The 23,511-nt window shown below is 33.1% G+C and overlaps 1 protein-coding gene across 1 annotated transcript in view; it reads left to right on the forward strand.

Annotated features, from left to right (window-relative positions):
* The window catches only part of LOC139501282 (uncharacterized), a 98,899-nt gene that overhangs the window by 69,624 nt on the left and 5,764 nt on the right, over positions 1 to 23,511 (forward strand). The window contains exons 61-76 of the mRNA XM_071290316.1: positions 587 to 735; positions 2,659 to 3,136; positions 5,303 to 5,514; positions 6,027 to 6,213; positions 6,695 to 6,862; positions 7,951 to 8,373; positions 9,310 to 9,460; positions 10,903 to 11,048; positions 13,032 to 13,120; positions 13,848 to 14,004; positions 16,176 to 16,293; positions 16,667 to 16,877; positions 18,162 to 18,365; positions 18,961 to 19,177; positions 19,733 to 20,045; positions 22,952 to 23,091. Of these exons, the coding sequence (XP_071146417.1) occupies positions 587 to 735; positions 2,659 to 3,136; positions 5,303 to 5,514; positions 6,027 to 6,213; positions 6,695 to 6,862; positions 7,951 to 8,373; positions 9,310 to 9,460; positions 10,903 to 11,048; positions 13,032 to 13,120; positions 13,848 to 14,004; positions 16,176 to 16,293; positions 16,667 to 16,877; positions 18,162 to 18,365; positions 18,961 to 19,177; positions 19,733 to 20,045; positions 22,952 to 23,091 (3,363 nt within the window). The remainder of the gene's footprint in view (positions 1 to 586; positions 736 to 2,658; positions 3,137 to 5,302; positions 5,515 to 6,026; positions 6,214 to 6,694; positions 6,863 to 7,950; positions 8,374 to 9,309; positions 9,461 to 10,902; positions 11,049 to 13,031; positions 13,121 to 13,847; positions 14,005 to 16,175; positions 16,294 to 16,666; positions 16,878 to 18,161; positions 18,366 to 18,960; positions 19,178 to 19,732; positions 20,046 to 22,951; positions 23,092 to 23,511) is intronic.

The following is a 23,511-nucleotide window of genomic DNA, read 5'->3' on the forward strand; positions in this document are numbered from 1 at the left end:
TTTTTGTAGATATCTTTTTGATTAGTGAATTCAAATCAATTTTTCTAAACTTGAAAATATAGAAATATAAGTATTCCATCACTGAACTAAATGAATAATTAATGTGCTAGGCTGTGATTGTTTTTCTGGGTTTTTTTTGTGGGGGGGGGAGGGGAGGGGGGAATTAAAATTTGGTGGATATGTTGGGATAACCAACTACTCCTACTTTTTAAAATCCAGATCAATTATAATAAAACTGATCGAATTCACCTCCTTTTAGTAATTAATCAGAAATATTTTAACATGATACATTCAGCTTTTTTACCCAATACTGCATAGTTTTTAGCTTATTTTTGTGTAATTTTGCTTGCAGTTCCTTTTGGTTCGAGATGCAATGATATAATCTTGTCATAAGAGTTTTATTCAGAAAAGGAAAGCCATTTTTTTATATGAAAAATATTCATATATAGATGTTTTATTGTCTCCCATTGCCAAATAGTTTTGCATTGCAGCAACAAATCTTTTCTTTCAAACTTTTATTTAACATGTACCAAATCTCGTAATTTTTCCAATTGAAATATTAAACATCTCAATATTCTGTTTATAGGTGATGACCCACATGTTGTTACATGGTGTAGAATCTTCAATGATACATTACCCCCACAAGTGGTAGAAGATGTCCTCACTTTTGACCCCTCAGCTGATTTCCACACTTACAAGATTGTTGTTGACTTTGAAGCTGATGAAGCTGTAAATGTAAGTTTGTAAAATGATTTAAAAAAAATTACTGTTAGTCAATATCATTGTTTTTTAATAAACTATGCATCCGTTCCTTCGTCCATTTGACCGTCTGTCCTGCTTCCGGTTTAAGTCTTTGGTAAAGATAGTTTTTGGGATACGATTGCTGTCAAGCAATCTGTAGACTTTTACCATTGACTCCTTTCAATTCTGCCCATACCCTCACGTCGACCATTTTATTCTAAATATTGATGAACATCTCATATTCAGAAGATTTTTTTTCTTTAAAAGGTAAAAACAAACAAAGGGATTGAATTAAAACAACTTTCTTATAATTTTCTTCTCATAATCTTAATGTTTCGATATTTCCCTTTTTTTATATGCTAGTTTTTTCAACACGGAAAATCAGAATTAAGCAGTATTTATATTTAGTGTTTTTATATATTTAGAAACAGGTCACAGAGGGAATTCTGCAGTTTTGATAAATGTGAGAGTTCTCCAAATTCCGATAAAGCTATTTCTGTCAGATAAGAACTGAAGTAGAGTTTTCTTATATGTCACTGTTTTGCAACTGATATTTGATATTGAACTTCCATAAAGAAATACAGAACCATCTAGGTCGTTAGATTAACATTTACTATATGTCCTTGCTACAAATCATAAGTCTATGGTTTGTTTATGTATACGCATGCATATAGTTTTCTTGACCTCCAGGGGTATCAGACTGAATGGTTGCTCTGGATTCCCCAGTCCATTGATTAATTTGAAACTCAAGAGATCATTTCTATGTCTGTCTGCTATTGAGGGTTATTGTTGTTGCATAATTTAAATCATGTGCAATATTTGAATTTAAAAAAAATGTAGTCAACATCGTAAAGTTGTAACTAGAACACCCCTTCAGCCAAAATGGAGTCTTCCATATTATCGCTTTGAGTTGTCGCCCTTATACTTCTGTCAATGTCAGAATCAAAATAGGATGATACGTCAAGAAAAATTTACGCCGTTCTGTCAATAGAGGTCGAATTATGTTAAAAGTGATGGCAATTTAAACAGAGGAATGTGTACGGAAAGGAGTCGTGCCCACTGACCTAAGGAAATTAAATATTTAATGAATTAGAAATTGGGTTCCTCCTAGAATTCACGTAGGAAAATAGGTGATAAGATACGAAGTGAAATACCTTCTCTCACTCACAGTGACTGCTGTGGAAAGTAAACTTGGAATTGATAGTACAAAAATAAAACACAATAATAACATTGTTCATACACTTGTATCTAGGATTAGCTATTTTTATGCCCCATTTATTATGCCCCATTTATGGGCATTATGTTTTCTTGGTCTGTGGGTCCATTCCTTTGTTTGTTCTTCCATCCTTCTATCCGTCCGTCTGTCCCGCTTCAGGTTAAAGTTTTTGGTCAAGGTAGTTTTTCATGAAGTTGAAGTCCAATCAACTTGAAACTTGGTAAAGAAGCCCCCTATGATATGATCTTTCTAATTTTAATGCTCAATTGATTTTATCACATTTTCACGGTCCACTTGTTTAAAGTTAAAAAAAATTTCAGGTTATGTAAATTAAAAAGAGAACACAGGTACATTTTACATGTGCAGTTGAATTATTTTTAAAAATAGCTAATATCAATGAAAACAATGGCAATCCTATCCCTTAGAGCAATCATGTGTAACTTGAAACTTAGTACACATGCTTCTTATGATATGATCTTTCCAATTTAAATGCCAAATTAGATTTTTGACTCCAAAGTCCACTGAACATAGAACATGATAGTGTGAGTGGGGCATCCATGTAATATGGACACATTCTTGTTTACATTAATCTTATGGTTAATGCTATGAACTAAATTTAATTCAACTTACTTTTCAGAAATTATCATTTTCGGCTCTGATATTTTGTGTAAGATTTTAATTGATTCCTATTTATTTTTCAGCCAGCATTGTGTTTCTATTTGTATGTGGATGGTGTATTGTGGAGTAAAGTTTGTGGAATACGTGATCTGAGTACTGACACAGACCTAATCTTCCATGTGTTCCCTAAAAATAATTATTTACCGCCAGTTGTTGACACTTTTAATCCTTACTCCACCAAGGCATTCTTTCGAAATGTAGTTTTGCCACCAGAACCAAGTGCATATTGCAGATATGGTGCTCCATTCAGAGGAGGAGAAAATCCAATAATCAAGTACGAAATTGGTATTGGAACTACGACATTAGGCACAGAGGCTGTTCCTTACAGGGAAAAGATATCACCATGTCTCCCGTGTTATAACTTCTGCTCACGTTACAATTGTAATTCAACATGTGACGCTGATGAACATGTGTTATACCAGTTTATGCTTGACAACTTTACTCTACCAGCTACGAAAATTGAAGACAATGAGACTAAACCAATAGATTATTATTTCACAGGTAAAAACCATACATTCCACATCTTCTTATTTATATCCTATTTATAAGTTATGTTCATACTTTTATAGTAGAATATAATGCCATTTAATTGTGCAAAGGCCCAAATGACAGAAATTCAATGAACATCTTTAACCCTTATACTATGGGGGGACTGTAATATCAAAGTCTTACCAAACATACAGTTATTTGACTCAAATGGTTCTCCATACTTTTAGAGGTCAACTTTCTGACATTAATTTTGAATTTTATTTATATTTCCTCAATCTGATTTTATTGTATTATAAATGTATCTCAGGTTTAATGTTCATTTTGAGCTCAAATTTGAACTTTGTATTTTAAATCAGACAAATCTGTGGTTTCTTTTTGAAAGAGTGTGCATCCTTTTGATGTCTGACTCACGAAGGTCAGAGACCTAAAACTTCACTAAAAAGTGCAATCTTGCGGGCATTAACTCCTGATAATATTTATTATTGAAATATGTCTATGAAATGACTACTTCTGGTTGCAGGTCCAGCTGAAGTCAAGATCAGAAATATCAAGAAATTGCAGATTTTTTTGTGCAAATGACCTTCTTTGGACCCTGATCACTATGAACTTAGAACTGTTGTGGTTAATGTGTTCACTGGGGTCCACTCTACATGCACACTTAAGTTGGAAACATCTATCAGTATCACTGTATTCCAGGTTAAGAATGAGGATGACAAATCATGCAAATGGATGCTTTTTGTACCTGATGACCAACTTTTTGGCAAATGCCTTTACAAACTTCTTACAAAAGATGTCATACCCTAAAAAATCCCAAATCAGATAGAATAAATCAATCAATAAGACAGGGCTCACACTACTTCAGAATTATAGGGAGAAGTGACTTCTCTTTTTGAAACTGATAGGGAGAAGTGGTGAGATTTGAAAGAGAAGTGCACATTCGCGCGGGTGCGCTACAATGTTTGGATTTTTTCAATAGTATAAAGGGCCATATGTAAATAATGTTCTTTTTATGTTGTTCAATTCATATGAGTAAAAAATTACAATTAAAGTAACATTTGAAATTAAAAGTTGTTTAAGTTTTACTAAGGTTCTTGTGAGAAACTACCAACTAAATATCTAGCACTAAAAAAAAAAAATTATTTTAAAAAATGTAAAGAAATTATATCAATTACAATTTAATTAAAAATTATGTTGTGTATGAAATCAAGGACGTATATGTTAGTTATACGTCCTTGATGAAATTCAGTGTTTCTCATAAAAAAAATTATAAAAGTTATTAAGCTGGGCCATAATATATTGATATTAGTATAATAGTCTCAGAGTTAAGCAACTTTAATCAATAGTTTGAAACATTCATAAAAAATATAGGGAATTATATACACCAATCAATTAGATGTAACTAAAAGTCTGTTAATGCGTGTGGGATGCGTAATTTTTCCCTTTGGGATCAATATTCTTCTGTCAGCTGTTCCATCCGTGCGTCCGTAGTAATTATTGTAAAAGTACGGATTTCGGTCATAGCTGGTCCGGTTCAGATCCGTAGTTTAGAAATCGGTCAATGGCGGACAAATGCAAGAAAATTTACAAAAATAAACGATGTTTGACAAGTTATTTGGAAAGGAACATGACGTTTTTAATGCAATAAATGGATTAAACATTTACTGGAGGCAACTTTTATCACGTTTAAATGAAGTAACAAACTTATTTTGCCGCCGAAATTTAGGTTGATGTACGTTTTCGAGTAACAAGCACCGGAATTTGCGAAAATGCACGAAGTGATAAAAAGTTGTATTTTTATCAAATAACCTGATACACACTGCGAAGACAATGCTTCAAAATCTTTTCTAAAGATAATGAATAGTTTATGTCTGAATTTCTTTAATTATCAGTAAAAAATTAATGTTTCATCAACTTGGTAAAAATTGAAAATGTCCGATGACGGAAGCGACTGAAAGCGACTTTCGTCAAGAACAGGGCGACTTGTTTTCGCTTTTGGGGGTCGGGGAAAGCGAAGTAACGGTCGGGAGGGCGACTTCTTCGCCCAAGTCGCCTGGTAGCGTGAGCCCTGATAAGAGTAAGGAAAATTACAATGCAAACTTGAATTTGTAGATTTTTTTTACCATTGAAAAAAGTGAGTTTTTTTCTTTTATATATAAATGATTTTTTTTTTTTTTTCAGTGAAAGCTGTGCTTAGTTCTGGTGTTACCACTGTTGTGTCTTCAGATGGATTTTACATTGACGATACACCACCAATATTTGATCCTGATGTGATGGGGGGCGATTTTTATATTGATGTAGATCAAGGGGACTTCACTCCTGTCAAATATCAGGGGTCCAACAGCACTATAAAGGCGTTCTGGAGATGTTTTGATGAAGAGAGCGATGTAGTGGTTAGTTTTCCTGACATAATAAAGATGGCCTTGATTTATGCTCTGGTGTCCCAATCAAAACTTAAGCTGGAGTTCTGTTACCCTTTTAATATAATTTAAAAATTGTATAGATTTTTATATATATACTGCATAGGTAAAAATATAACCTTCTCCTGTATAAGAAAATATCCCCTTTGCTCTGTGGAGCTCAGATTTCTTGAGTAATGTGAACTTGTAGTAAGACTTTTGGCTGTGAAAAAAATACAGGGCTAAGTATCATAAAACAAGTAATGGGAAATTTATTGACCTTACCTTGTATTTCTGATCAATTTCCCCACCTATTCACATATTTTTAGGCTGGTATAATGTGACCTATTCCAGCTGCATGTCCTATCACCTTATATAGGTAGTGGCCCTTCAACAATGAGCAAAATTCATACTGTAAAGTAAATCACCTCAATTGTTTATCATCCACCTGTTGAGTGTTGCAAGGATTTCATTATTAAACTGTTTTCTTTTCACTTGTTTTGTAGGAAAATTGGTGGGCCATTGGTACCACAGTTGGTGGACAAGAGTTGCAGGAATTTGAGTCTATAGGTACCAATCAATTTGGCATGAACAATACATTTGAAGACATCTTGGAACACAATACCACATACTATGTATCCCTGATCTGTGAGAATGGGGCTGGGTCGGCTGTTCGATTCAATGATACTAAAGGTATATAATATTGCATCCAATTTTAAAATGACTGGCAATTCAACATTTTGCCAAACAAGTTTTTCGCTTTCGGCATACTGTTCAGTCAAAAATTATTGTATGCATTCGTAATTGTGGTTCTTAAAAAATTGGCAAAAATGTGTGATTTACTATTGTGCTTTCAGAATAGAATGCATACAGATATATTTATCAGATATCAGAATGTGAGGTCTTAGTCACTCAGTCGCATTATTAAGACATTGCAATAACTTGAAGGAAATTTACAAAAAGATTTATGTTAAAATGAAGTAGGTCATCTAGAAAAGGTGTAATTGCATGTAGAAAGAAGGTCACTTACCAAAAATGGCTTATTTTGAAAATGAAAAAAGTTGAAAGAAAATTTGAAAATTTTGACAAAAGAATAGGGGTTGGCCTATTCCAGCATTCATATATTCAGGGCTTTCTAATCAGGTCAAGTTTAGAATTTAATAAATATATGCAGGTGTTATTGTACTTCTGGAGGCTCCAGTAGATGATGTAAATGCCTCTATACCTGGTGCTACCCAATTATCAGCTGATGTTGTTCCGAAAGATGCTCTACAGAGTACTGATCCAACCAAATTAGGAGTAGCATTTACACTAAGTCATGATGACTCAGTTAATAGATATGGTAAGTTTACTATTTAACACGATACATGCACTGAAAGAAACCAAATTCAGTGCTAAGTATCTTATTAACATATTCATAACTTGAATTTAGAATCTTATAGAAAGATTTCCAAATGTATGCATGTTAAAGGACATTTAAAGCTGTCTAATTCATGGTTCACGATCTGACTCCAAATATCATTTTCGATTTACATCATACTAACACATATTTCAAAATTACAAAAAGTTGAAAAGATGCAATAATCAATGCATGGGCTTGTGATAATATTTCAGCATTTCCTGCAGATTAGTAATTTGAATGGATGTAAACAGATATATTATGTTATTCAGGTCTCAGACAGGGTATATACTGTGACATTCCCGGCTTAAGAGTATATATCCCCTGTGAGCCGAATCTGTTTGGCTTTTGACTACGTCACTTAGTTAGTAACAGTTCTTATGAGGATGTTTTCAAGATTCCAATTGGGAATAAAAACGTTGTATATACACTGGCAGTTTCCAGAATATATACTGACATCTCTGTGTTGTCCAATCACAAACCTTGATATATTTGTAATCCATAATATACATATATTTCTCTAATTCTTACACGATTTATCCCTTTCCTGACATGTTGATTAATTTTATTTCATCAACGTGTGGATCACTTTATTGGTCAAAATTTGATTATGACGTTGAATTTTCTTGCTTTTCCTTGAATTTCTTATTGTGACGGCACGAAAAAAGGCGATCCATGCCAAATGACATCACATAGAAAGAACACATCTTTTTGCAGATCATTTGAAAAGAAGTATTGAATTTGTCTGCATATTGTTTAAAAATCATTAGAGAAACAGATTCCACCACCAAATCTTGTGTAATACGATATTTATCCACTCTAGACAGTTAAATTTGATAATTTAAATGTCTCGAGTGAATAAATATTGTATCACACTCGATTCAGTGATAGAATCTTTATATATAGGAAGACAAGCACATGACAGTATGAACTTCACGCAATTCTGTTATCAAACCCCTTATTTTAATTTTTCTATAGTCCTGGCTTACTGAAAATATATATCCTTGTTATAGTTTTTTGAAAATTTTCAGATTTGTGTTTTGGGACGGATGAAGAGAAGGATGATATTTTCCCATGTACTTGGGTAGCATACAATGTTTCTGGAACGATCATGGTTGAAGACGGATGGATAAAAATCAATGGAATGAACATGAGGCGATTATCTGAATTAAACCCTGTGCAGGATCCAGACATGTCTGAATCGGACCGTCTCTCCAGCGCCAATAATGCCTTCAACATGGAGCCAGGACGTACCGTGTTTATGATGATGAGGTTATGTAATGCAGCCATGAGATGTTTTAACAAGACAATGGGAAGTGTCATAATAACCAATGCCAATACTGATCTAGAAACATCCCTCAATGGATTAGCCATTACAATATCTGTCACCCCAAGTTCTCGTAGAAGGAAGAAGAGAGCTGTTGGAGATGATTTAGTCATTGTTACCCCAAGTAGTAAGTATAATGAAGATGTAAAAGAACAATTTTGGTTACTATTCAAACCTCTAAAATAAATGTCAATTTAGAAGTCAATACTTTAGAATTTTTGCACTCTTAAATTATTCCTACATTACAAGTACCCATAATTAGTTTTTACTAAAAACATACAGTCAAACTCCAATCTTTTATATTCCTATATAAGAATAAAACCATTATCTTTGCTTTCATTAAATGCACATGTCCATTGATACAAGAATTCAAATCACAATACATCAGATGTTTACATATAACAGATATAATGCTCAACCAAAATGATAATATTTTGTTGTCATGATAGAATTCCATTATTTTTAGTATAAAGTTTGAAAGTTTATTGAAGAAAAATGTAGAATATGCTGACTTAATTTGGAAATTTTTGGAATGTTTTTGTTATCTCAAAAAGCTGCGATGGGATAGGTGTTGCATTAATAAAGCATACATTTTAATTTTGATAGTAAAATATTAGAAAAAATATTTATATGCATTATTTTCTGGGATATTGATAATTTATCTTGCATTTTTGTATTGTATGCATTGCACTAATTTTCTGAAGTTACAAAATATATTCATGTGAGAAATTATACATCTTAACCAAAGTTAATCTGCATTCTGGTGAAAAAGACATCTAAGGACCAAATTCCAATTAAAATTAGAACCTTTCATATATGTATATATATGTCAGAAAGTTTGAATGTACTTTTTGTTATTAAAGGTATATACTGTAAATTCAGAAATTATTGCGTGCATTTTTTATTGTGATTTTGTTATTTTAGACTATAATGTGATTTTGATTTTTTTTATATATATACATTGAGAAAAATACTGTATAATTCACATAAAATTTGCAAAAATGTGTGCTTAAATTATTTTTTTTAGATAATCACCACATATAATTTCTTGTTTTTCTTTAAGATTTGACATCTGGACACAGTACAACATTTACAAAACTCACTCAATCTGAGTTAACGGCTTCCTATGAATCTGCAGCATCAACAGATTTTGTACCTTATATTGTCGATCCATCTACTACAACTGATTTGGTGGATAGAACTCTCCTAGGAAGGTATAATTGTGAGATAAAAAGCAGTTGGCAATGAAAACTTCTCAACATTATAACTTTTTATGCCCACCTACGATAGTAGAGGGGCATTATGTTTTCTGGTCTGTGCGTCCGTTCGTCCGTCCGTTCGTTCATTCGTCCGTCTGTCCCGCTTCAGGTTAAAGTTTTTGGTCGAGGTAGTTTTTGATGAAGTTGAAGTCCAATCGACTTCAAACTTGGTACACATGTTCCCTATGATATGATCTTTCTAATGTTAATGCCAAATTAGAGATTTTACCCCAATTTCACGGTCCACTGAACATAGAAAATGATAGTGCGAGTGGGGCATTCGTGTACTGAGGACACATTCTTGTTTTAAGTTCTTAGTTTATGTCCTTGCCTCTGTAAAGGATCAATATCAAGAATAGTTAATCCGTGTTCACAGTTATGTAAAATTGCTCTGCCAATTTTTTAAATCTCTGGTTTGACCCAAAAAAATCTACAATTTGTAATCTCACTCCCTCAAGAAGAGCTAGCAACTACAACGCCACTGAGACAGTTGTAAACAGTCAGGGGCATTACTTAAACAAGTAACAATTAAAATTACCTATACAAGTTATGTTGAAAACGAGGCTATTTTAAATATTACTTATATACGTAACTTTTCTGAATATTATTTTTATGGTTGTCCAATAATACAGATTTTACTAGCTTTAACAATTTTTCACAGTCATCTGGTTATTTTTCCCATGAAATATAAAATCTAATCCTTCTGAAATACTAATTAACTTGCTGACGCACTTATCTTTCATACCACGCTTCTGGTTCAAAGATTGGTCTCTTGGGACTATTAAATTGTCATTTTCCTCCAAAATATTGAAGGAAGACTGATATAAATAAGAGAGATACTTGTGAATTAATTAAGATTTGAAGTTATTTATAACTGGTAACCAAAATCAACCACATATGTTCCTTAAATAAGTGTTATTTCTATTTTTTTCAAAAATGTATAAAATAACCGATTCAAGTAATATTTTTGTAATAATTTTTAATGGAACCCTTTATCTCTATACTCCTCTCAAATCTAATAAATTCTTTATTTTATATCATAAAATGATGTAAAAACTCATTCAAACTACATTTAGTCTATGCTTCTGTTAGAATTTAAAATAACTCTATTAAGTTATTTTATTATTTTTAAAAACAAAAAATACTTATATAAGTAACTTTAAAAAATAACTTGTTTAAGTAATGCCCCTGACTGGTAAAGATAAAAAAAAAAGCCAGAATCATCTAATGTCAGCTTTGCCTAGAGAATTTCAACCTTAATTATAGATTATTCATTGTGACCCTGCAATAAAAGGCAGCATTGTTGTTATACTAATTATATACTTAGCAGTGTATTAAGTTTGAACAAACTTTAAGGTTTGTTGCCATAGAATTCATATAGATATTTTTTGTTTTAGGCTCTATGGAAGTGAATTTGCCTTTGCCTTTGTGTCTGTTGGACATATTATGATGCCTGGCCCCATTCTGATGACCTACAGAGACGTTGCTGGACCAGGGCCACATGAGTCAGGCAATAGGACTTTATTGACAAACTGGAATCCAGGTAAAACAAAAAAATATTGATTGTACCTTTTCACTACTGTAAATTCAGAAATTTCATTTTTGCGATTTTGTCACTTTAGACTAAAATGCGATTTTAAATTTTTTGGTTAAATTGAGAAAAATCCTGTTTAATTTATATAAAGAATTTCAAAATGCAAGTTTAAATTATTTCAATTATAACCCTGTGGCATCTTTCGCAATAATGAAAACATCACAATATTTTTTTTTAATTTACAGTATCTCTTGTATTTTGAATTCATTGTTTAGGTGTAATACCACCAAATCATGGTACGTCACATCCGGTTGTATACGAAAGTAGGTCTAAAAAAATATTCCCTTGAATTTGACAGTTGTAGGTAATTAATCCTACATTTTATTGCAGTAAAAACATTTTTGTGTCATAAACATATGTCTTGGGTATTTCAAAACACCATTATTTTTTATTTGGGATTTTTATAGAAAATTTTGTAATCTTGAGGTTACATGGTGACAACCTTGTATACAGATAAAATAAGGGGAGACATTTGATTGGTTAACTTCCAATGATGGTTATTTTCTTATATGCAATGAAATGTTATGTGAATTTTTCTCTATAGTACTGGACAGGATAAAACTTTACTCATGCCAAGTATTTTTTTATTTGAAACAAAGATAAATTCTGCACATTTTTTTGAAAAGTGCAAATTTAACAAAGACTAATAGGGGAAAATCAATGGTGGTATTACACCTAATATTTAGGAAAAAGATGTCATATTGATAGCATTTATTTGAGCTATTCTTAAAATACATTAGGCAAACATGATATGTTCTTTACTCTTTGCTTATATTTGTTGAAATAGCATTTAGCATAATTAATTAGGGCCCCGCCTTTAGGCGGGTCGCCCTATAGTGAACAGTCCGTCCGTCCGTCCGTCCGTCCGTAACACTTTAACTTTTTGTCCACTCCATATCTAGGGAACCATTATGATTTCATACTTTATACTTTACCTGTTTTTTAACCACCACCAGAGGGCGTGTCATGATGTATGTACAACTTCCTAGGTCAAAGGTCAAGGTAAAAAAAACTTTGGTTTCAGTTGACAACTCTGTGTCCTGTGGTGAAGATCGAGTCCGCTCTATATCTAGGGAACCGTTATGATTTCAAAGTTTATACTTGACATCCATTTTAACCACCACCAGAGGGCGTGTCATGATGTATGTACAACTTCCTAGGTCAAAGGTCAAGGTCAAAAAAACTTTGGTTTCAGTTGACAACCCCGTGTCCTGTGGTGAAGATCGTGTCCGCTCTATATCTTGAGAACCGTTATAATTTCAAATATTATACTTGACATCCATTTTAACCAACACCAGAGGGTGTGTCATGATGTATGTACAACTTCCTAGGTCAAAGGTCTTTCTGTCTGTTGGTCTGTCCATCGCTAACAAATTTGATCCACACTATATTTTGAGAGGACAGCTGTTATTATTTCATACTTTATACCTGACAAACATTTTCAACTTAACATATATATTAACCAACACCAGAGAATATGTCATAATGTATGCATCCTAGGTCAAAGGTCAGTCTGTAGGTCTGTCCATCTGTTTGTTGTTCTTAACAAATTGTGTCCGTTCTACCTCTCGAGTCATATCACTATTATACTATGAAAGTAAGTTGAGAATATTTATCAGTTTTAACTTAAAATCTTAGAATAAAATCACACATGAGACTATGTAATAACTTCAAATAATGCTTCATATCAGATTATTCATACAACTTATTTACCCCCACGTTATTGACAGCGTGGCCCACAGAGATGGCTCCCATCTCAATGGTATCTAGTTTATCATGATTTGTCTTTTTTTGTAGAAATGGCATTCATCATCAACATATCTTGATTAGAAGTTGTTTGTTTTTGAAACTAAAATAAATTGTGTAAGTTTAAAGCCTTATTTATCCTCCTTTCTTAGTAATAGTTACAAATAGTTATATCATATTTTTCAGTGAGACAAGTTTGGGAGGAGTCTAGCAGAACTTGTATTAATGAAACAGATACTGAAGTCTTCCATAATGACAGTACTGTCACTGTAAAGGTATTTGTTGTATTTTTATTTATTATCATTTTTGACTCTTTGCTTTTTTTTATAATCATGCTTACATAGTTTGCCTCTAGTGCTGTTGAGGTACAGTAGAATGTTCTCCATGTTTGAGATGTAAACTATACTTTTTTGCACTTTTATTAAAAAGTTATTTTTTTAAACATCTCTAAGGACAGGCTTCCTACAGAAAATTGAGCAAGATTATGGATTTTTTCTACTCTGTGTAAAAAAAAAAAGCTTTTGAAAAGACTGTTATAAATTTTATAGTATATATAATGGACTGTAGGAATGTTCTTTACCATCGGTTATATTTTCGGCTACTGTTAGGGTCAATTTGCTTAAAATTTTACCGTGATCTGTCAAAATATACTTGTTGTCATTTGTCAGAGGTCTCAAATTATTTGAAACATTACCACTATTTTTATTCATCAAAGTCAGTCAATTTTTTTATTGTCATGCACAAAAAAATACTGTTAATGTTATTTGACAAGAACTTTTACCTTTATTCATCATGAAGATACCCCCATTACCACCCTCATAATAAACCTTAAAAAGCAGGAAAAATTAAAATTCTGTGTTCTTGTTTTTGAGATATCAGCAATTGAAAAATTGGTAAGAAATAATTTTATCTAGATTTTTCATACATTTAACTCTGGTATCTTTTTTCTATTTTAAAAACATATGAAGGTTTAATTTTGTATACTTTCTGCTATTATTACAGGTATGCAACACCTGGAGAGCGTTAACAGAAGATGCAGTCAATGAACCATACTTTCGCCATGAAACAATGTTTTCACTGACAAATGCCAAAGCATCCATTACAAATTCAGAACCCAAACTTGCAGTACCAGATGTTATCTACATGTCAGAGGATGCAGGTAGGAAAGAGAATAAAACTTTGTCACACCTTCTATAAAGATCCCATAACTTTGAATTTAGAGATTTCTGTGTGCATTTATTATTGTTATTGTGCATGTTGGACATTTTGCAAAAGTGCCAGATTTTTTATTACGTTTTTGGTACTGTAATACTTCATATACAAATAATATCAAAATTTAAAATATTTTTTTTTAATTTTGACTTATCTTTCCTGTCACAGTTTTCACAATAATAAAACTTTGCAACAGTTTCTAAATTTATAACAGCAAACTGAGGCACACCTCTGTTGCTGGATTTTTTCACTTCATTTAAGACCCATTGGTGGCCTTCAACTGTTATCTGCCTTTTGGTTGGGTTGTTGTCTATTTTACATATTCCCCATTTCCATTTTCCATTTTACTTACCAATCTAAATTGTTGATATTGTTTGACTAGAATACACTGTTGTGCCAAAAAGATCTTAAGATCTAAACCTTTTCCTTTATTTTTATTAGCTCACCTGGCCCAGAGGGCCAAGTGAGCTTTTCTCATCACTAGGTGTCCATCGTCCGTCGTCGTCATTAACTTTTACTAAAATCTTCTCTCTGAAACTACTGGGCCAAATTTAACCAAACTTGGCCACAATCATCATTAGGGTATCTAGTTTAAAAAATGTGTCCAGTGACCCGGCCAACCAACCAAGATGGCCATAGCGTAAAATTGTTTATCAGGTCAAGATCTATTTGCCCTGAAATTTTCAAATGAATCAGACAACTGGTTGTTGGGTTGCTGCCCCTGAATTAGTAGTTTTTAAGAAATTTTGCCGTTTTTGGTTATTATCTTGAATATTATTATAGGTAGAGATAAACTGTAAACAGCAATAATGTTCAGAAAAGTAAGATATACAAATAAGTCAACATGACCAAAATGGTCAGTTGACCCCTTAAGGAGTTATTGCCCTTTATAGTCATTTTTTTACCAATTTTTCGTAAATTTTTGTAATCTACTTCAAAAATATTTTCGTCTAAAACTACTGGGCCAAATTTAACCAAACTTAACCACAACCATTATTAGGGTATCTTGTTAAAAAAATGTGTGCAGTGACCCAGCCAACCAACCTAGATGGCCGCCATGGCTAAAAATAGAACATAGGAGTAAAATGTAGATTTTGGCTTATAACTCTGAAACCAAAGCATTTAGAGCAAATCTGACAGGGGTTTATATTGTTTATTAAGTCAATATCTATCTGCCCTGAAATTTTCAGATGAATTGGACAACTGGTTGTTGGGTTGCTGCCCCTCAATTGGTAATTTTTAAAGAAATTTTGCCTTTATTGGTTATTATCTTGAATACTATTATAGATAGAGATAAACTGTAAACAGCAATAATGTTCAGCAAAGTAAGATCTACAAATAGAATGAAATTCAAAACAGTGTGGCTGTGGCCATTGATTGACACATTAAATTCATCCATTGACTGGGACAATTTAGGTGAACGTTTGTATGTAACGACCATTGCTCACTGTGTACATTTTAAAAACACTTAAACTATGGGGTCACCAAAGGTTCTCAACACCTTAATGAAGTAATTCGAAAAAATTAATCAGAAATAACACAATGTTTTGATTTATATAAATTCTATAAATCAAAACATAAAGGTTATTTCTGATTAATTTTTCAAATTATTTTATAATAAAAGGCGTTAAGAAACGTTCACGTAAATTGTCCCAGTCAATGGATGAATTTAATGTGTCAATCAATGGCCACAGCCACACTGTTTTGAATTTCATTCTAAGTTCACATTACCAAAACGGTCAGGTGACCCCTCAAGGAGTTATTGCCCTGTATAGTCAATTTTTAACAATTTTCATTTATTTGGTAAATTTTTACAAAACATTTTCCTCTGTAACTAAAGGGCCAAGTTTATTATAGATAGAGAAAATTGTAAGCAGCATGAATATTCAGTAATGTAAGATCTACAAACACATCACCATTACCAAAACATAATTTTGTCATGAATCCATCTGTGTCCTTTGTTTAATCATGTTAATATGCACATAGACCAAGGTGAGCAACACAGGCTCTTAAGAACCTCTAGTTTTCTCTTTTATAGCTGTATGATATGTGTATTTTTATGAACCATACAGTACTGACTGGTAGCTACTACAGTTATGTGTAATTTATATATTTTAGGTACAATACAGTACCAGTTGGAAGCGACAGATGATGAGGGAGATAAGATTGAGTTCTATCTGGTCGGTAACTACACTAATTATACCATGGGGACACCTATCCTGTCTGTTGATGGAATGTAAGTTCATTTAATGATGATTTGGCAGCTTAAAATTGTAAAATACAATTCTTTAATATACCTTCTTGTATTTATATTTTTTTAGTTATGCATTTAAATTCAAAATGGGTTTTACACCCCCATCAGGTTCTCCATTCAACTTGTATCATGCTAATCACCTAATGCTGACATTTGAGTTTAAGAAATTAAAGATATAACATATTACAAATCTATGTGGGTCATGTAATAGACTACAAAATATTGAAAGTAATTTTGTTTTAAAAAAAAATCAATGCTGTTGTCAAGTCCTTGTAATCTGCTGTACACTTTGTAAGAACTGTTATCTCTGTATGGTTATTCAGTATTTGATTTTATGATTTCAATTTCTCTGCAGTCTGCTGTATACACCTTGTGAGGACTGTCAGGGTATTGAGACATTCCCAGTCATCTTACAGGAAGTACAAGATGATCCAGATATTATTCCACCAATTAATGTAACAGTATGGCTGACTGTCAATGTCACAGATATAATAGACCCACCGGTCATCTTCCTAACTTTGGTAGGAGAATCACAACTACCAGCAGATCCTACAGAACCAGTTATTGTAAGTTGTCTCCCTCATTAACCCAGTGTGGTTACCAGATTACTTTTCCCCTGTTTTGTTATGTAGATCTTATGGAACCAGCTATAGTAAGTTGTCTCCCCTTAGTAACCCAGTGTGGTTACCAGATTACTTTTCTCCTGTTTTGTTATGTAGATCCTATGGAACCAGTTATAGTAAGTTGTCTCCCCTTAGTAACCCAGTGTGGTTACCATGTTACTTTACATCTGTTTTGTTATGTTACTATCAGTATGAAATAAGGAGATATGGTTTGATTGTCAGTCATGCAACTTTATCGCACCGCGGGTAAATTATCACGTTGTGATTGGTTTAACGCCGTCACATGGTGACCCCCTATGAGACCGTAGGGGGTTAGTAAATTTCATAGGGGGTTCATGACGTGTTAATGGTGACGTCATCTGTTAATGTTGTTATGTTTCATTGTTTATTTTTCAACAAAACGCAGCAAAAAAAGTCTAGCGTGCGATAAATTCGTTATACGGTTAACTACTGACCCCCTACGGATCCATAGAGGGTGAATAAAATCCATAGGGGACTCGGCCTCCGGCCTCACCTTATATGGATTTTACTAACCCTCTATGGATCCGTAGGGAGTCAGTTGCGAACCATATAACTTATAATAGATATAACAAACAGCAAATAATGGCTATTAAATGTCGTGGGCTACTCATTAGTAGAAGGAAGTTACAGAAAAGAAGAAGGCTGAGCCCTTTAATTACAGGGACTATTATGAAAAACCAGTCATTTGATAAAACTGCATAGTTCAGATGTACAAGGACTCTGTAACAAAAAAATAAAATTTTATAATAATGCATGTGCACTTGACCCTGAAGGTTAAATATTATCCTCAGTTTAAGTAAGTTGAACAATTTTCAAGTCAATACCTAGATGACAGCTACTAAATATAAATCCAAGTAAATGGAGAAAAGTCATTCCCTGGTGATTACTCAAGGATTTTATGTGCTTTTTTTACACCTATTTGAAAGGTAAGAAAGTAATTGGTGAAACTGTACACAGTATAGAACACTTCCTGAGGATATGCGTTCAACCTATTCCTTAATTTAAAGAATGATTGAATTTTGTCCTACATGTTCAAGGGGAGAAAAGTAAATACAATTGCTTCAATATTGCAGTTTGTGGTAAATATTCACTAGTGAGGCAGAGGTTAGTTTAAACATACTGAGCTGGCAGAGGTTACCTTTTGTGTGTTGAACCACAGTTCTAGTTTAACGTTATTGTATGAAAAATTGGATTTATCAATTACAGGTTTATCTGGAACAAAAGAATGAATGGAATGAGCCTATCTGGTCCCCATCCTGGTATGCTTTGATAGGAGCTTATGATATTGAATCAGGGGATAAACCACAGCTAAATGTTCAGGAACCAGTTAATGGAACCTTGATTATCACAGACAATACAACAATGTTGCCAACCATTGCAGATCCATGTCCAAATGTTACACAAAGAAGTGTAAGTTCATTTCAGTAGAGATTGAAAAAAAAAATGAAATTGGAATATATATTTGCCCCCAAAGATGGTCATCAGGTGCAAAAAAGTCAATTTTGACAATTTGTCCTATTTCTTGAACTGTAGTCTGCATGTAGAGAGGACCCCACTGAACACATGCATTAACCACACCATTTCTTAGGTCAGAGTAAAACTGATCTGAGAACAGCAGTCTTTGGAAGGTCCTTGGCAATAAAACTTTTTACTTCAACTATAGACCTGCAACTGGAAGCAGGTAGTCATTTCCTAGGTATATTTCAATAATAAACACAATCAGAAGTTATATGCCTGGGTGTTTGCACTTTTTCCAGTTTTATCGGATTTCAATTTTTTGAAGTTCTTATTTGAGCTCAAAATGAAAATTAAACTTGAGAAACATGACAATTAATAAAGTGCAGTTGAAATATCATGCATACACATGGAAATTAATTTCATAAACTTGAATTCTAAAAGTTTTGGAGCAAAATAATGATATTTTGGGTATGATCGTAATATTACATGCCCCACATGGTTAGGGTTTCAGCACCAAATTTAAAAAAAAGTTATTTTCTTTTTACAGGATAATATGATGTTCCCATGTGATCTCGGCCTGTTGAAGCCAATAAATGAACATGAATGGTACTACATGAAGTTGACATATATACAGAATTATTCCTTCTCTGGCTACGATGAGGCTAAAGTCTACTTCTCTGATGCTAGTGGTGCCTTATCACGTCTTGTCACCATACAGTTTACCGTGTTGGAGTCACCATGTCACAATGAAGGAGAATGCGAACGTTAGTATACCAAAATATCATTGTGAAAGAAAATTGATTTGGGCAGCTGCCAAACAGTGACTCTTATGCATATTTTCATGAACTGTTCAACCAAAGCTTTTCAAATTTTAATATGTTGTTGCTGATGTCAAAATGGAGGTAACATTCAATATTGACGATTTCACTTACATAGCAGTTCAGGAGTTATGGTTCTTGAAAGATTGAAAAATGGTGTATCCAGTCATGTACATGCTTTAACTCATGAACCTTTCAACCAAAAGCTTTTATAATTATAATATGTTGTCATCGTGACTAATGACAAAATGAAGGTCAAATTGGATATTGATAATTGTTCAGGAGTTATGGTCCTTTTGATATTGAAAACGCCATGGCACACATTAAATAAATGTCAAAAATCTTGTTTGCTATCACTCTGACAGCCTCTTTTTAAACTGTAATTTGTTGTTAGTTGGTATATAGATTGTATGAGGGATTTTTTGTTCCCCATATTTCTGACTTCTGTTTGACATCTCTTATATCCTATTTATTCATGAATGCAAATGTTTTATGTTTCAGCAAAGAACAAGAGTGTATCTTATCCATGTGAACATTACCGTAGGGCTATTGAAAGTTTTGATATCAACTACAACTGTATATGTGCCTCTGGTTGGACTGGTATACATTGTGAAGAGAATATCAACGAGTGTATTAGCTCCCCTTGTCAAGACCCGTTCGTGTGTTATGACTACATTGACTATTATAAGTGTGCTTGTCCTGAGGATTATCCAAACTGTTTGTTGCGGCCATGGATGATTGCCTTGATCATGATAAGCTTGTTGATTATTGTTGTGATTGTATTGTTCCTTGTCTACAGATGGAAAAGACGAGAGTAAGTACTTTTATTTATTGATATCATGAGTTGTCTCCCATGAATGATTGCCTTGATCGTGATTAACTTATTAATAATTGTCGTGATTGTACTGTTCCTCATTAACCTGATGGAAGAGACGAGAGTAAATATCTAGTTATTGATTACATGGGTTACCTTCCATTTTTAGTTTCTTTTAATTTGTGTAATGATTTACATACCCGCTGTAAAAGTAAGAGTGTATGGCTAGTCAGTAAGGGTTCAATAATATCAGTGGAATAGTAATCTTTTGTGGATTTCCTGGGTAATGAAAGTTAATCACAAATTTAAACGTTCAATGAAGTTCAAATTATAAGATTGAATGCAGATTTAATAAATTCTTCACTCCAAAAAAAATTGCTACCTACGAAAAAATAAACAAATCAACAGAAAAACATTTTAATATCATATTTGATATGATAGATAACTTTCCACCTGAGACCAATGAACATATAGATGTCAGCAACTGTATTAACAACAGTGAACTAAATTCAATACTGTATAATAAGCTGTTAAAGGCCCATGCATGACAAAGTGTGAAATAATTCAAACTAGAAAAAAACAGCCTAATTTATGTTAAAAACAATAAACAAAAACGTATATGGCAGACAGCAATTATCGGCCTATAATGAAGAATGTTATGGGGTTAAATATGTTTGTGTGCATTCAATCCTCCCCTATGTTGTGTTGTAACAGCACTGCCACTGTCCTGGAATTGGGTAGGGTTGAGGGCTCACATACCTGCTTTACTTTCCCCCATCTTCTTTATGTGCTTGTCCCATTTCAGGAGTCTGTTATTCAGTGGTTGGTTGTTCATGTCTGCCATAGTTTTTGTTTATTTTTGTTAGTATAAATATGGCTTTTGGTTGTCTTTTTTAAGTTTGCTTCATTTTTAGCTCACCTGGCCCGAAGGGCCAAGTGAGCTTTTCCCATCACTTTGCGTCCGTCGTCCTCCTGCGTCCGTAGTCGTTAACTTTTACAAAAATCTTCTCCACTAAAACTACTGGGCCAAATTTAATCAAACTTGGTCACAATCATCATTGGGGTATCTAGTTTAAAAAATGTGTTTGGTGACCCGGCCAACCAACCAAGATGGCCGCCATGGCTAAAAATAGAACATAGGGAGTAAAATGCAGTTTTTGGCTTATAACTAAAAAACCAAACGAATCGTTTAGAGCAAATCTGACAGGGTAAAATTGTTTATCAGGTTAAGATCTATCTGCCCTGAAATTTTCAGATGAATCGGACAACCCGTTGTTGGGTTGCTGCCCCTGAATTGGTAATTTTTATGGAAATTTTGCTGTTTTTGGTTATTATCTTGAATATTATTATAGATAGAGATAAACTGTAAACAGCAATAATGTTCAGCAAAGTAAGATCTACAAATAAGTCAACATGTCCGAAATGGTCAGTTGACCTCTTAAGGAGTTATTGCCCTTTATAGTCAATTTTTTAACCCTTTTTCGTAAATCTTAGTAATCTTTTACAAAAATCTTCTCCTCTGAAACAACTGGGCTAAATTAATCCAAAATTGGCCACAATCATCTTTGGGGTATATAGTTTAAAAAATGTGTCCGGTGACCCGGCCATCCAACCAAGATGGCCGCCACGGCTAAATGTAGAACATAGGGGTAAAATGCAGTTTTTGGCTTATAACTCAAAAATCAAAGCATTTAGAGCAAATCTGACTGAGTTAAATTGTTTATCATGTCAAGATCTATCTGCCCTGACATTTTCAGATTGACCCGACAATCGGTTGTTGGGTTGCTACCCCTAAATTGGTAATTTTAAGGAAATTTTGCCGTTTTTTGTTATTATCTTGAATATTGTTATAGATAGAGATAAACTATAAACAGCAATAATGTACAGCAAAGTAAGACCTAAAAATAAGTAAACATGACCAAAATGGTCAATTGACCCCCTAAGGAGTTATTGTCCTTTATAGTCAATTTTTAACAATTTTCATAAAATTTGTAAATTTTTACTAACATTTTCCACTGAAACTACTTTGCCAAGATCATTATAGATAGAGATAATTGTAAGCAGCAAGAATGTTCAGTAAAGTAAGATGTACAAACACATCACCATCACCAAAACACAATTTTGTCATGAATCCATCTGCTTCCTTTGTTTAATATTCACATATACCAAGGTGAGCGACACAGGCTCTTTAGAGCCTCTAGTTTTAGCTCACCGTGGGCCAAAGGGCCCCATGTGAGCTTATGCCATCACTTGGCGTCTGTTGTCGTCGTCTGTCGTCATAAACTATTTCAAAAATCTTCTCCTCTAAAACTACTGGGCCAATTACCTTCAAACTTTAAATAAATTTTCCTTAGGGTATCTAGTTTATAAATTGTATCTGAAGTTTTTATCCATCCACAAACATGGCCGCCATGGCTAAAATAGAACATAAAGATCAAATGCAGTTTTTGGCTTATATCTCAAAAACTAAAGCTGACATGGGGTTAAATTGTTCAATTGGTCAAGATCTATCGGCCCTGAAATTATCAGACGAATCGAACAACCTATTGTTGGGTTGCTGACACCAAATTGGTAGTTTTAACAAAATTTTGCAGTTTTTCATTATTATCTTGAATATTATTATGGATAGATATAAACTGTAAGCAGCAATAATGTTCAGCAAAGTGAGATCTACAAAAAGGTTATTATGACCAAAATTGTCAATTGACTCCTTAAGGAGTTATTGCCCTTTAAAAACAATTTTACACAATTTGTTCATCAAGTTTGCTAACATTTAAAAATCTTCTCCTCTAAAATACAGGTGAGCAATTCAGGCTCTTGAGAGCCTCCTGTTTGTCATCCTTGGGACTCATATTGCTAACTCTTGAAGATTTCTAACCTATAAAATATATTTTTTTTACTTTCAGTAGCCACATACCTTGGGTTCAGAAGTACATCTTATGCCAGAGTGATGACAAAAACAACTCATTTGGATCCACAGACTCCTTTGAAGATTATATGGATGATGATTCAGATGGTGGATTACCCAGTAGAAACCCCATATTTGGTATGTGTATTGTATATGGAATTAACATGAATTATTGTTTAACTTATTGGTAGGATATCATTGAATCTCCAAATCTCATGTAATTAGATTTCAAAAGCATTATATGCACATGCAAATCCAAGCTGGGCTTATATATCATATTGATGTTTTTGTTGATTCCAAGTTGTTTTATCACTATTAACTATGTATTTTCACACATGATAACTTGAAAATTTAGCTGTTTATAACATTATGTGGTTTTAATAGTATTTGTTATTAGGTCACCTGACCTGAAAGGAATACACGATATTTAAGAATATTTTAGCAGACAAATAAATCATACCCTTGAGACCATCTGTTGACATAAATAGTTAGTTACTTAGAAATAACTATTTGATAACTAAATGAAGGAAAATATTCTTTATATTCAAGTTTTTTTGT

The sequence above is a fragment of the Mytilus edulis genome, chromosome 13 (genome assembly GCF_963676685.1).
Source record: "Mytilus edulis chromosome 13, xbMytEdul2.2, whole genome shotgun sequence".
In the NCBI taxonomy this organism is placed as follows: Eukaryota; Metazoa; Mollusca; class Bivalvia; order Mytilida; family Mytilidae; genus Mytilus; species Mytilus edulis.